A 13350-nucleotide genomic window follows, 5' to 3' on the forward strand; every position below is an offset into this window, starting at 1 on the left:
CGGAGGACGCGCGCCGGCCCCGCGCCGCTCCCTCCCGACGCGGCCGCTCCCGGCACATGTCCTCCTTGCTCACTCGCTTAGCACCTGATAAAATTACAATTACTCTACTACGAGTCTAGACGTATCGATACTTTCCACGCGGTTTATACCACCCACGGTATAGATTTCATTGCAGTTAAATTCGATAATTAGTTATTATAACAACAATCTCATTTTAAAAACAAATTATTCTCTGTCAGTGATAAACTTTGATACTATTTTATTTTTTGCTTGGTGGAAAAAATGGATTGAATGAAAACACAAAAATTTTACTTGGAATTTTAACACCATAATATACCTAGTACACAAAATTACAAAATGCGTCAAGTACTCGTCATGTATTGAAATCAATTAAAAAACTCTACTTCGCATATTGACAAAAATTTTAACGTGAACAGTTTTTTACAAAATACTTAGATAATAATCATTCTTAAGTTGTATTACGTTAAATAAAAAATTTAAGTATTTTAAATATATGTAATACAATAATATGATCGTTTCATTATCGTCTTATAATCGTCCCCTCTTAAAAATATCCTATCTTTTCTTTATATAAATAGGTAAGTATTTATATACCTAATAAATATTAAAGGCGACGAGTGCGAAGCAATATAACGTGAATAGGTTATTACTTTGTTAGGTACCTCCATAAAATGTATTTCAATAATTTCCTTGTCACTTGCAAGAGTTTGCCTCGAACAGACCCTGTAGATTGAATTAATATAAGTCGAAATCACCGCTCTAGGACGAAATTGTGAAAATTATCCTAAAAAAAACTCAGATAAACTCAAACTCTCATTAATATTCTATTTCTTTGAGGTCACTTTATAAAGTGTACGTGTAAACGCTATAGCGTAACAGAATTAATAATATGTACATGCAACACGACAGTCTGTAATCTCTTTTGATGAAGGTTCGCAAGTCATAGCGGATTTTTATTGAAATAGTTATAGTAACCTATAATAATACCTATAATAAAACTAAAGCTGTCATACATAAACAAAATAACTCAAAATAAGCATTGTAACATTTTCAGAGTCATAATAAAACTGTAACTACCGGCATCTTACAAAAACTAAAAGGAAGTGAATCTCGCATCTGTTTGCAACAAAATGCGTCGTGAGCGCGCGCCGCGCCACGAATAGAATATCATGTCGTGTGTTTATTTACACGTTCCTATGTTTTTTACTCGTTTCATAAAACACATTAGTGCGGTGCATAAATATAACGGCATTCCTTAGAATATTCATAAGTTAAATTTTTAACTGTATCGATATATTTTTTTGAAATTGTAAGTTATCGAAGCTGTTATATTATTTAAAGTCACGGTTTGTACCAATAGAGTGGCCGATTTTATCTATTTTTGTATAAGATAAAATCGGTTAAAACGAAGTATTCATGTGTAAAAAGTAGTGGGCGATGATTCTGTTAGCATGTCACTTGTAGCATTTTGTGGAACTATGAACCCCCTATTTTGTGTATGTACAAACAATATATTTAGTACAATTGTGAATTACTTTAATTTTTTTAACAATTCTTAAGTGAATAAGTACCTACTCCATAGACAATCGAATCAAATATTTGACCGGTATTTTTGACAGTGAGTCGATTTATTGATATTATTTATACGTTTATGTTAAATACGTACTTTTAGTTGATACTTAATATTGTAATATAGTAAAGCTAACATTAAATAAATTCATTTTTTAAAATAAGCCCACAATTGGTAACGCAGTAAAAAAAATTGCTATTCACAACAATAATGTCCTACAAAATTTTTACACATTTAAATCCGTAGTTTTTAGACAATAGAATCCGCTTGTACGTTTGAACTTTGGAACAATGCTTACGTATCACCTAAAAATCTCCGGAAACATCACACAGAAGCATTTGTCACGGTGATTGTCGATACATAGTTTGGTTCATTCAAATTCACGTTTTCACTTTTCTCCCCGTTTTAGTCTTGCAATATGTCTTTCGATTTCTACGCGGCTTCGCGGTAGGTATTTGTAAGGCAAATTATGGGTGGGTCGCTCTTATATGGTAACCAATGTTTCTTTGAGTTGAGCGGCATAGATTAAAGATTATCTTGCCATTTATAGACGTAAACAACTTCCTAGAATTACTTACGCTAGACTGATATCTACGCACTTCATACGACTGGAAAGTAATTTTATAATATAAAATTATGTAGGTATAATGTATAGATCGAATTGATCGAAATCTTCAGGAGAGCTTATAAGAAATATTTAATTGATGCCTAAAATGTATTAATTACCTATCCGATAGAAAACTCATATAACTTTCGGGAAAATTTCCAGGAAACTGATTTTTTTAACCAAACGACTAATTTGCTGAATATTAAATGTGATAGATAAAATATTTAAAAAGTTACATATTTTTAAATCAGCTAATTATCAATAAAAATCACATTATTATCGGTACATCCGTTTTAGAGATTAAATTAAAGTTGTTTGTACAATGACACAGATTTAGTTTAGTTGATACATGATTTAGTTTTTTTTCTACAGCGTGACCGCTAAAGCATTCATAGTTAAATGCATCGAATATTGCTACGTACTAATATCGAATTCTTGGTCAAAATGTCAAGAGGCAATTCGTGCAGTTACAGGCTACCCTCTCGAGGTGTGGCGATCGTTGACCTGTTACAAAGGAGTGTCACAAAATCACCACGCAGGTGGGGTTGCGCCCTAATATGCGTTTTTTTAAACATATTTATTTCAACAGTTACTATATTTGTGGTCATGTATTTTGATAACTATCCCAATTTTGTGCAAAAAATATACATACATTAGAAAGATTTTTCTCCTAATAACTACCTTTTCTTGCCATCTATATTAAATATTATTGAAAGCATTCTTACTCCACCTAAATCAACAGGGTTCATATATCTCGAACACCTTTAGTTGTAAATTAAATGGCTGATGTCCAGCTACTTCCATATTTATCATCTAATCACATTCATTTATATGTTTACTCAAAGACCAATATCGCTCGTATTGCGGAAAAACAGCTACAACGCTTTGTGGTCACAGTAAAAGAACTACAACGTGAAATTCTTGTCGCCCTAATGAAGAGACTCACAACGCACTGTGGCGATATGAAGATATGCTACTAGGCATTCTCAGTAATCATTGGTTTACCATAACACGATGGATGGGCATTTGTAAGCACTTGAAACAATTTTAAATTGTTCAATATAAACTTTAAAATCCATAATCGTCACTTGTCTGGTATGCTGCTTTGTAATTGTAATTTGCCAATGATTAGTAATTTGTCTTCCATATTTTATTACTTACTTATTTTTCTTACTTACTTATTTATATTGATTAGTTGAAAAGTCGACAGTACGTTAATCTAGGCGGAGGAAAAACAAGCAACACATGGTACTTTAAAACTAGTGTGAAATGTGAATGAAGGTGAGCGAGGAGCGAAGCGACGACTGTGTTAGGGTGATTTTGAACCACCGCTGCCCAGTATCGACTTATTGTATGAATTTAAAATTGTTTCAAGTAATGATAGCCCCTTCGTCGACTTACCCGGGTCACTTACTTGGCATTGGCATTTCTTAATTGCCACAACGCGTTGTCAACCTTTTCACTAGACAAACACAAAGTATATTTCCTTAACTGTGAAAAATTTGAAAAAATTTTTCGCTCAATCATCGTTTTCGTATTTTGAGATTAACATGTACATTGAAACATTGAGAAGCTCGACAACTGGTTTTAATCATAATTTAAAATATATTTTAAACAACTTCTTATTGCAGATATAGCCCAATATTGATAACTCCGCCCGTACACTTATTTTTTTTTTAAGTTTGTATCCAGTCCAGTTAGTCGTTCTCGATTTATAAATGATATAACCAACACGACTTTCTTTTACATATTATGATATGATAAGTATCATTCAAATATGATAAAATATACGCTAAAGGTGAACGCTTGCCTTAATTGACAAATTCACAAACTGTGTCAAATGTCAGCTGTCAATGTCATAAATCAGTTTGGCAATTGTAAATTTTTATTTCCAATTTTCTTTACTTTGCAATGAGCGGTAATTTTAAGCTGCATTGCCTTTAAATTTAATCATTTTGCTTTTTACTATCCCATGTCATGTGAAAATTCTAGCACGAAGATCAGACGAATATTCATGCCGAGATCTCATCTTTCAATAAATTTGATAAAAATAATGAGCTTTATACGATGATGTTTTAAAATTATTTAACTGTTTATTCAAAGTACTGATGTTCCAATTTTATATGTTTGCTATGGATGCAGCTAAAATACCGCACGATACACGAGATTGGAATTCATTAGATATATTTATTTTCTCTAATGGCCAGCATTATACTCCACCCAGGAAGTACCACTTGCGATCAGACGAACTAAAATACTGGGATTCTACACTAAAATCTTTAGCTCACTCGCAGTATGGATCATTGTGAGTCCTTATAATATTAAAATCAATATGCTTAAAGTTCTTTGTCATAAGAGCTGGGCATACATGACCTATTCTACATTGGTATCATAATTAATTTCATCATCATCTATTATAGTTGTAATAGCAATACAAAATGTAAGAGATTTTTGTGTGATCTTTTTACATTTATTTTGATTTATAATATAATACTTTAAATACAACATTTATCTGTGAGTAACAATGGCAATCATCAGTGTAAAAATATTAATTTTTTTAGACATTCGCTCATAGAACTGTACTCCATGGAAGGTAAGAAAGTGGAAGGCCCTCTAGAGCTTACTAATGATGCTGCATATGTAGCTGTCACTCCGCCTGATCCTTTCATACAAGCAGGCTATGATAAATACCTTTTAAAAGCATCAAGGTATTTTTTTTTGTTTTTATAGCGTCATACTAGTACATTTGAGGATTAAAAGGAAGTTTAAATATTTCAATAAAATCTGAATGAAGTACATTTATTAATTTATAATTCATAAGTTAACATTACGTATTATGATCACTTATATAATGCACATTCTTATCTTTTTTATGATAGTTAGTTCATATATGATATATGAAACCTATCATAATATTACTATATAAAAATAATAGGTATTTAAATGATTAAAATATCACTTATGTGTTATCTCTTTTGTTTCTGAAATTAGCCGTTATAATTTAGGTGACTTAAATTACATATTTAAAGTAGGTATTAATTTAAACCTTGATATTTTATTCTAAAAGTATTTAACTTCAATAATGCTAAACAATTTTGAAGTAATATGAAATATTATATTGTATTAGTTGACAATAGATTATCACTTAACATATATTGTCCATGGTTTTGCTAGGATTGTTTTTTGAGTGTCATGCTTGATAATCTGATTGATGAACTGTGGTGACTTTTCATAGATCTTGGGAAAAAAGACAAGAGAAAAGATTGGGTACACTACATCCTGCTGCCCAAGGTATGAAAGTGTTCCAGTGCAAATTGCATTTTCCTAAATTTTCTTGCCAATGATATTTAATCTAGAATTTTTTCAGATGATAATAATTTTGGGTTTTCTTCCATTAAAGTACATAAATTATCAAAAGATAGCACTATTTCTGATGTAAGAATTATTTTATGTTTTAATATGTTTATAGATACATTCATTTATATGGTTCATATCGATACAGTACATTTGAATGTGGTGGTAAACAAATAATGCTATAAGCAATTGGTCGTTTTTAACAGGCGGAAAAAGAGAAAAATAAAAGTAAATCGAATATACCAATAAGAAATTTTAAACGACCAAACTCCCTATCTAAGAGTCCATTGGAAAAAAGAAAAGTTTTAAACCCAAGAAGTACAGTTTTGAGGAAAAATAATAACTCTCGAATATCATCTATAACTGCTCAGTCATCCCAAGGAAAACCTACTTCTAACCCAAAAAATGCCCATCCAATAAGCAAGGACACACTTAATTATGCATCATTTAAAAATAAACAAATGACAAATACTATTCTTGAAACAGAAATATCAAATTCAAAAGAAGATGTTATAACTCATAGGAATGAAGGCAATGCACAAAATCTTCACGAAAGTGTTACCAATTTGACTAGGAAGACAAGCAAAAGTGATATTGTTTTGACTAATACAATTGCTGAAAATGACAATGATAGAGCAATTGATACAGAGCAACATAATGTATATAGAAATTTAGAAAGCGATCCTATATCACTGTTTGTAGATGCCGATAAAGGTTTCAAAACTACTACAAATAACGAACCAAGTACTCCACCGGCTTCACCATTAAAAAATAACGAAAATGTAATGGATCCTAAAAATAATATAATTATGCTGTCAAATAAGCAGGAAAAAAATAACAAAGAAATCAAAAACAGTCATGATTCAGGAACTCAGAAAAGTGCTGTTTCAATTGCAGATACACTCAAAAATATACACAATAATGAATGTACAATTAATTTTAATTTGAATATAGAAATCAAAGATTTTAATACCCATTCTAAATATGATAGCGACACGTTCAGTAAAAAGTATCGCTTAAATTCCGATAAAACTGCTAAACAATCCCAAACTAATTTACTAGTTGATTTGGACAAAGATTTCATAGCAACGAATAATTATATAAATCAATTAAACACAATAAATCCACATGTTGAACACAGTTGTTTTGGATGTGAAAATAAAGTTGTAATAATAAGATGTTCATGTAATGAAAAGGGTAATTACAATTCCATGAGTGAAAATAACCTCAAACCAAAGGAATGTGTTCTTTTACCAAAAAACGAAAACATGTTTGAAAGGTAATCATTAACATTTTACTTTCGGCTATCTTATCATATCAGTGTAAAGACCTATTATTATTTCTATAGAGTCGATGATGTCAAAAAACTGCACGATCCAGACGTGGAAGAAAAGAAAACTACGACCATACAACGAAAAGATATAATAAACCATGAAGTCACAAATAGTAAAATAGACAGTGTAAAGGAATATAACGTCTCAATGTCAACTTGCAGCCCAGCAGTTTCTGAAACTCTTGCGCAATCTTCTAAAAACCAAGAGAATGTGCTAAACTGCGACAAAATTAATATACCAAGTAGTACACAAACTGAATGGTGTAATATTCTGGTATGTTCCTTATACGCTTTTTATAAAATATCTTACAACTTATTTCATTATAATTTTTCATATGGTACCTATGACTTATTAGGTACACCTATTCACACTAATATGTTATATAAATATAAATATGGGAAGATGTGAAATATCTGTGGACTAATTTTTTTTTTATCGCTTTTCGCAACAATCAAATATTTCTTACTCATTACAGGTAGAAGCGAGGTGTAATGAAGATGGAAATTATTCTTTCCATTTACCAACTATAGAAAAATTAAAGGAGTTTAATTTATAATATTTCCTGGCTATCTTTAAACATAGAATTAGAGTTATAATTATAACTTGTATAAAAGCGCGCAATCGAAATAATGTGTCGCCTGATGGTAAGCAGTAAGCCTATGGATACTTGCAGAGAAATGTGGAATGACTAAAAAAATTATATTGCAAAAATTCTGCTTATATGATAAATGCGAAAGTTTGTAAGGATGGATGTATGTGTATGTTTGTTACGCTTTGCTCTTTGAACCGAATGCAATGAAATTTGATACGTACATAACTGGACAACTGGAATAACACATAGGCAACTTTTTATCCCGATATTTCTACGGGATACGGAAATGCGAGGGTGAAACCGCGGGGCGCAGCTAGTACTCCATGTAGAATGAAAAGAATTATTTGCAGGTGTGTCGCCAGCTTATAGGAAAAAATGATAAAGAAACGATTGAAGATGTATGGTACCTTTCCAGTGACCAAATTTGTACACATAAATAAATTGGTGTATGTAATTGCTGTAGATATGTATTAAAAAAGAGTTAAATCGTTTGCATCGAAAATTTTCACGATCGTTGCAGAAATCGTTCTATATTTAAATAAATTTGGGTATGATTAATTTTTAGAAGATGTATAAGAATTAAACAAATAATATTCCTATGTTTCGTTTAATAGTAAAACTACTGAATATGCTACAATAAAATATCTCGCTAAAAGTATTGCGCCACCATTACCATAAATCTGTAGTTGATCTTGATATTCTTTTAATTTCCTCGCCAATATGTTAAGTGGCTTTTGTCCAATATACTTAAGTTGGGCCTCCGATAAATGTTGCAAATTTTGAGGTAACATTTCAAGCATGACCTGTAAATATTTTTAATGAATATGAATTTTTAAACATGGACTTCATTAAGCCAGCAATTTTGTTAGCGTGATATGGATTAACCATATATCTAACGTAACTAAATACAAGAGAATCGACATTGCCGGCCTTTATCTCTCTGGAGGTTGAATTTTTAAATATTCTAAATTAAAATGTATGTACTAGCCAAAGATGTTCGATTCAGAAAAATTTTTTTTGCAAAATTGTGTTAATATTGTGGTAGTAGGTAATCAAATGAAAGCTGTACTACAGAAATTAGATCCTACCATTTCGATTTAAAACTTACTTTAGAAGTGATGCCGGACATAGCTTTTGGATTAATAGAACTGAGGTGAGGACCTGAAACCTCTGCTAATAAAAGCCCCAAGCGAGAAACGTCACTAGCACTCCAACTATACGACTTGCCCAACACCTAAAAGGAAGCGCCTACTAAAATATTAAAGCTATTTTAACATTTTCCTGTTTGATACAGTTTCTGGATTATATAAATTCGGAAGGCGTTAAATTACTGAAAGAAACGAGTACCTATACCTAGTAGGTATTTACAATTTTTGTTAAAATATTTCAAGTATTGAGAATATGATATTGACGATGGCCACTATAAACCTGGAAACTATTATCTCTTTAAAATGAGTTCTTTCTATAAGTACTTGTACTTATTATTCTGTGCTATAAGTGTTAGAAATTGAAATTAGAATTGTATTAGAACTAACTTGTGTTCTCATCATCAGAGCGAGATAGAATCGTTTTTGTAGCGGGTCGCAGGCGTGAATATGATAGAATACCTGAAATAGATGAGCGGAACTAATATTAAATAAGTGGAAACAATGAGAAATGAAAGTTAAATGCTTACTACAACTTTTTTAAACAAAAAAGACATAAAAATAGCCAGCTACCAATATAAGTTTATCCAAATATACTTACACTAAAAATTGGATACGTGTTCGTCAATCTTTGTTTTTTTTTTACATTTTGAAGCTTGTTCTCGATAAAAAAGGTCCAGTTTTGTGGTAGTTTTTGAGTTACCCTTAATTCAAAACTAATTAAGGATAACTCAAAAATTAAACCTCGCGTTTTTGTTTTCATATAGAATTAAAAGTTTTTATTCTAAACAAATTTACCATACTACCATAGCTGTGTATACTCGTACACCTACCTGATGTGAAAGTTGTAAAAATGTATTTTCAGGCACCCTTCTCATGAATGTCATAGGCACGCCGCATAGTAAATTGTTCAACAGGTTTAAGTATCTGGGCTCTGACCATTTTGGATTTAATTTTATATATCTGCTAGCCACCAAACCGACCTAGAATAGTAAAAACATAACTATATTGGCAGCCTTCTTAGTATCTTTCATTTGATATCCATATTGCTAGGAAAGACCTCCCCCTTTACCTCCTTTTTAAATAAATTAACGAAGGTAGCCCGTATAAATATACGGGCTAACTTCGTTCATTTATATAGACGCTTTTTTATTACGATAACTAGAAGTTATTCCATGCCATTTACTGTCCAGCGGAACGGACTGTGTGGCGTGCCAAAAAAATGTATACCTATATAATAACAACAACACCTCTTATATACACTCGAAAAACATTACCCTCCTTTTGTAGTCGGATAAAAAGAGTATGTTATTTGGTCGGTCAAAATATGATTACCACGTTCATACTTTTTGGAGCCATTGCCGTCATACCACAGTTTTGCAACCATCGGTAACTGTCAACCTCCGAACTTTTGCGTAATTCCATCTTTGGTGCTCTCATCAACTTGGCCTGATAGCCTCGAATCTATACTCTATACCCCATTCTAAATTAAAATATTTCGATTTAAATTACATAGCCGTTAGACTATTTCAAACTTTTTGTATTGTGAAAATCTACGGTATTTCGAAATCCGTTGCATATAAGAAATAAAGCAATATAATTACTGCTATCTAAGCAATACTAATTACTATTTTCAATACTGTACGGTCTGTTCAATTATAAATACACAATAATTCAGTCTTTCTATGAGCGTGGCGCGTTCACGTTGACACTAATGAAATGCAAATGCAGGATGGAATGTGTGTCTAGAAATCACCCATAATTTATACTTAACATATCAAACTCTAAACCAGGCAGCTTCGTAAAACTTTGATTATAATTAGTGATCACCGAATATACAAGGATTTCTATGTTCTCTATAAATAGTAAAGCCCAAAACATTCAGTCCAGATCTAGTGGAGAACAACTGCCCTTGCTAGACACCCTCACTATGTTGAATCACATCTTGAATTGTAATTCGGTATTGTACCTGATGTCTATCCAAGTGTGAGTGAGTTCCAATGTAAGAGAGAATTCGCAGGTCACTTAAATTCAGCCTCGACATCTCCTTCCCACTAACATATCTGAACAATGGACGATACTTAGCCAGGGTCTCATACGAAATCTCACTTGTATCTTGATCTCCTTTGACAACATTCCACGTAGCAGCGAGTTTCTCTCGAGCTATTTTCATCATGGATATCGTTCGGGCCTGCAATACCACTTAATAACATATTATCCTACTCTCTCCTCTCTACTCCATTCTAAACACAAAAGTTTGTAAATATCGATAGATGGATTGATATATTCTATATAATTTTCCACTCTTTCACGCGTAAACAGCTTATCGTATCTGTATGAAATTTGGAAGAGAGATATTATTATTGTAGTCTGGATTAGCACATAGGCGTTTTACCCGGGTACAGGACACCGCAAATTATAGCAAGTGTTCTGATAAATAAAAAAATACCAAAGTTGTAGCTTATTACGTAAGCAGTCGAAACATGAACGTTTATTGATGCAGAACATCTTTATAGAGTTACATCTATAGATAGGTAATTACTACAGACAATTGGAAAATATACTCATTAAAATTATTACATACCTATTGATCATATATTAGACATTGAGGGGTAATAAATACGATTCAATCAAAAATATAAATTCCTCCGCTTTTAGATTGTATTTATGTTCCAATGGCAAAATATTTAATCATATGGTTGCATAATTCACTTACAGATTGAAGCACATACTCTGAAGGTAATCGGGAAATATCATCTAAATCGCCATACAGAAGTATAGCAAACGCATTGACCGCAGTTTGCATGTAATCTTTTGTTATTTTCAGGCTACAATACCCGCGATGTATGAACTCTGCCAGTGGTAGGTGCACTCCACTCTTGTTTTGGTACAATTCACTCCTGAATATAAAAACACGACTATTAAAAACAGCCATTCAATTAATAGTATAGCCTCTTTATTAAACTACTGCATTCAATCAAGACACAGGTAAGTTGTAATGAGAAACAGAAAAATGAAATAAGCTAGTTAACACATACTAGTATTATAAACTCGTAAGTTTGGATGGATGTGTGTATATAAGATTGTTACTCTTTCACGTGAAAACTACTGAATGGATTTTGATGATACTTGGCAGTGATGCGGCTTTTGTACCAGAATGACCTATAGAAATACCTTTGGTTTTGACCTTAGGTTCGTCCGGGGATGAAACCGCGCTGCGCAACTAATATTCTATATATTATTTAAGTATTTTCCATTGGAAGATCGTTAACTTGACAAATGAATGAGTAAAATTAAGACATATCTAATAATTACAACTTTTATTTTATAGTTATAGTCATGGCCTTATGTTTTCTGATAAGCACACAATCAAATATTGCACATCTCAATTGATCAGATCACACATTTGGATTCGAGCATGTAGGTCGAGCAGTATACTCTTCCTTACCATTCCCAATTCGCTTTTCCTCTGTAAGTGTTCATGTGTGTTTATGATCGCTTCGAGGCGAACCACCAGCTCGAACATATAAAATGTTGAGGAACAATTTGCTTTTGAGAGAATATAATTTTAGGCCCGTAATTCGATATATAAAGATATAAGATAACTAAGCCGTTTTCTCTATTATTATTGAAGTTTCATCAACCTGAAAATTTTTCCATCCGGCTGATGTAAAAGTTTTGCTGTTTTGTTCTCCTTCAAATCCAAAGTGAGTCTTTTTCTCTCCTCCATACCTACATAAAATCATAAATTCTAGACTTTCATGAAATAAATAAGTAGAGACTAAAACGGGGCTATGATCCATATGAAATTGTAAGAAATGAACTTTTTTCTTACGATCTCATATCTCATCGATATAAATAATCACAATCTTTGAAATAAGAATTTTATTTACAAAAAACATATTTTAAACTTACCGTCATACGAGCCGTTTCCAAAGAAAATTTGTTTAATGTTTCTTTGAAATGAAATATATGGATCTAAAATGAAAACGTTAATTAAATCTAAAATAATAAAATTAAACTGTCGAATTATTTTTGTGCTCCTTAATTTTTCACTTTAGTGAACTTTTATCGTATGAATATCTCATAAAAAATATCAAGAAAGTAGCAATCAGATATACAAAGACGTAAATAAAAATAATCTATCATATAGGTACATAGGTGTATAGTTTAAGAAACATTGGTTAAATTCAAGGTAGGCTTGTAGGCTAGTATTAAATTCAACATATTATTCACAATATCTTTTTCTCCACGTACCAATTTCACATATAACATTTTGTTTCGTTGTACGAATCGGCGTGAATTTAAACTTAGGACGACGTGTGTGCTTGAACTTAAGAGGACGACGCCATTTTTTGACGAGAGCTAGTTTTTCTCCTCCTTCATATTGCAAACAGGTAAACTCTGAAAACACAAATTGTATACAATATATGGACCGATTTCCAAAATACTTTCAACTTTGAATATGTACGTGATCCCTGAGTGCAATGGGTTATACCTACCACGAGCGAAGCTGGGGCCGACAGCTAATTTTGAATTGGCATGTGTAATGCACTTATAAAACTTTTTTGGGAGAGAACATTACATTAGAAATGTACTCTACAATTTCTATCTCATATACTCATATTTAATTTCTTTAGATACAAGTAAATTTCATTGATTGATTGATAATAATAATGAAAACCAAATCATATGGTATGATCATAAAATCGAAAATACTTACCCAT

The 13350-nt window shown here is 31.8% G+C and overlaps 1 protein-coding gene across 1 annotated transcript; it reads right to left on the bottom strand.

Annotated features, from left to right (window-relative positions):
- Window positions 1-6507: 6507 nt before the first annotated feature.
- Window positions 6508-13350, bottom strand: LOC119830569 (the record flags this gene model as incomplete). The annotated part of the gene is made up of 11 exons (XM_038353630.1): window positions 13347-13350; window positions 12881-13027; window positions 12539-12601; window positions 12268-12355; window positions 11340-11523; window positions 10593-10814; window positions 9457-9606; window positions 9014-9085; window positions 8587-8712; window positions 8146-8281; window positions 6508-6530 (listed from the first exon to the last, which is right to left on the bottom strand). Coding segments are annotated over exons 1-11 (1215 nt in total), but the record flags the coding sequence as incomplete, so codon positions are not given.

Source organism: Zerene cesonia, chromosome 11 (assembly GCF_012273895.1).
Source record: "Zerene cesonia ecotype Mississippi chromosome 11, Zerene_cesonia_1.1, whole genome shotgun sequence".
In the NCBI taxonomy this organism is placed as follows: Eukaryota; Metazoa; Arthropoda; class Insecta; order Lepidoptera; family Pieridae; genus Zerene; species Zerene cesonia.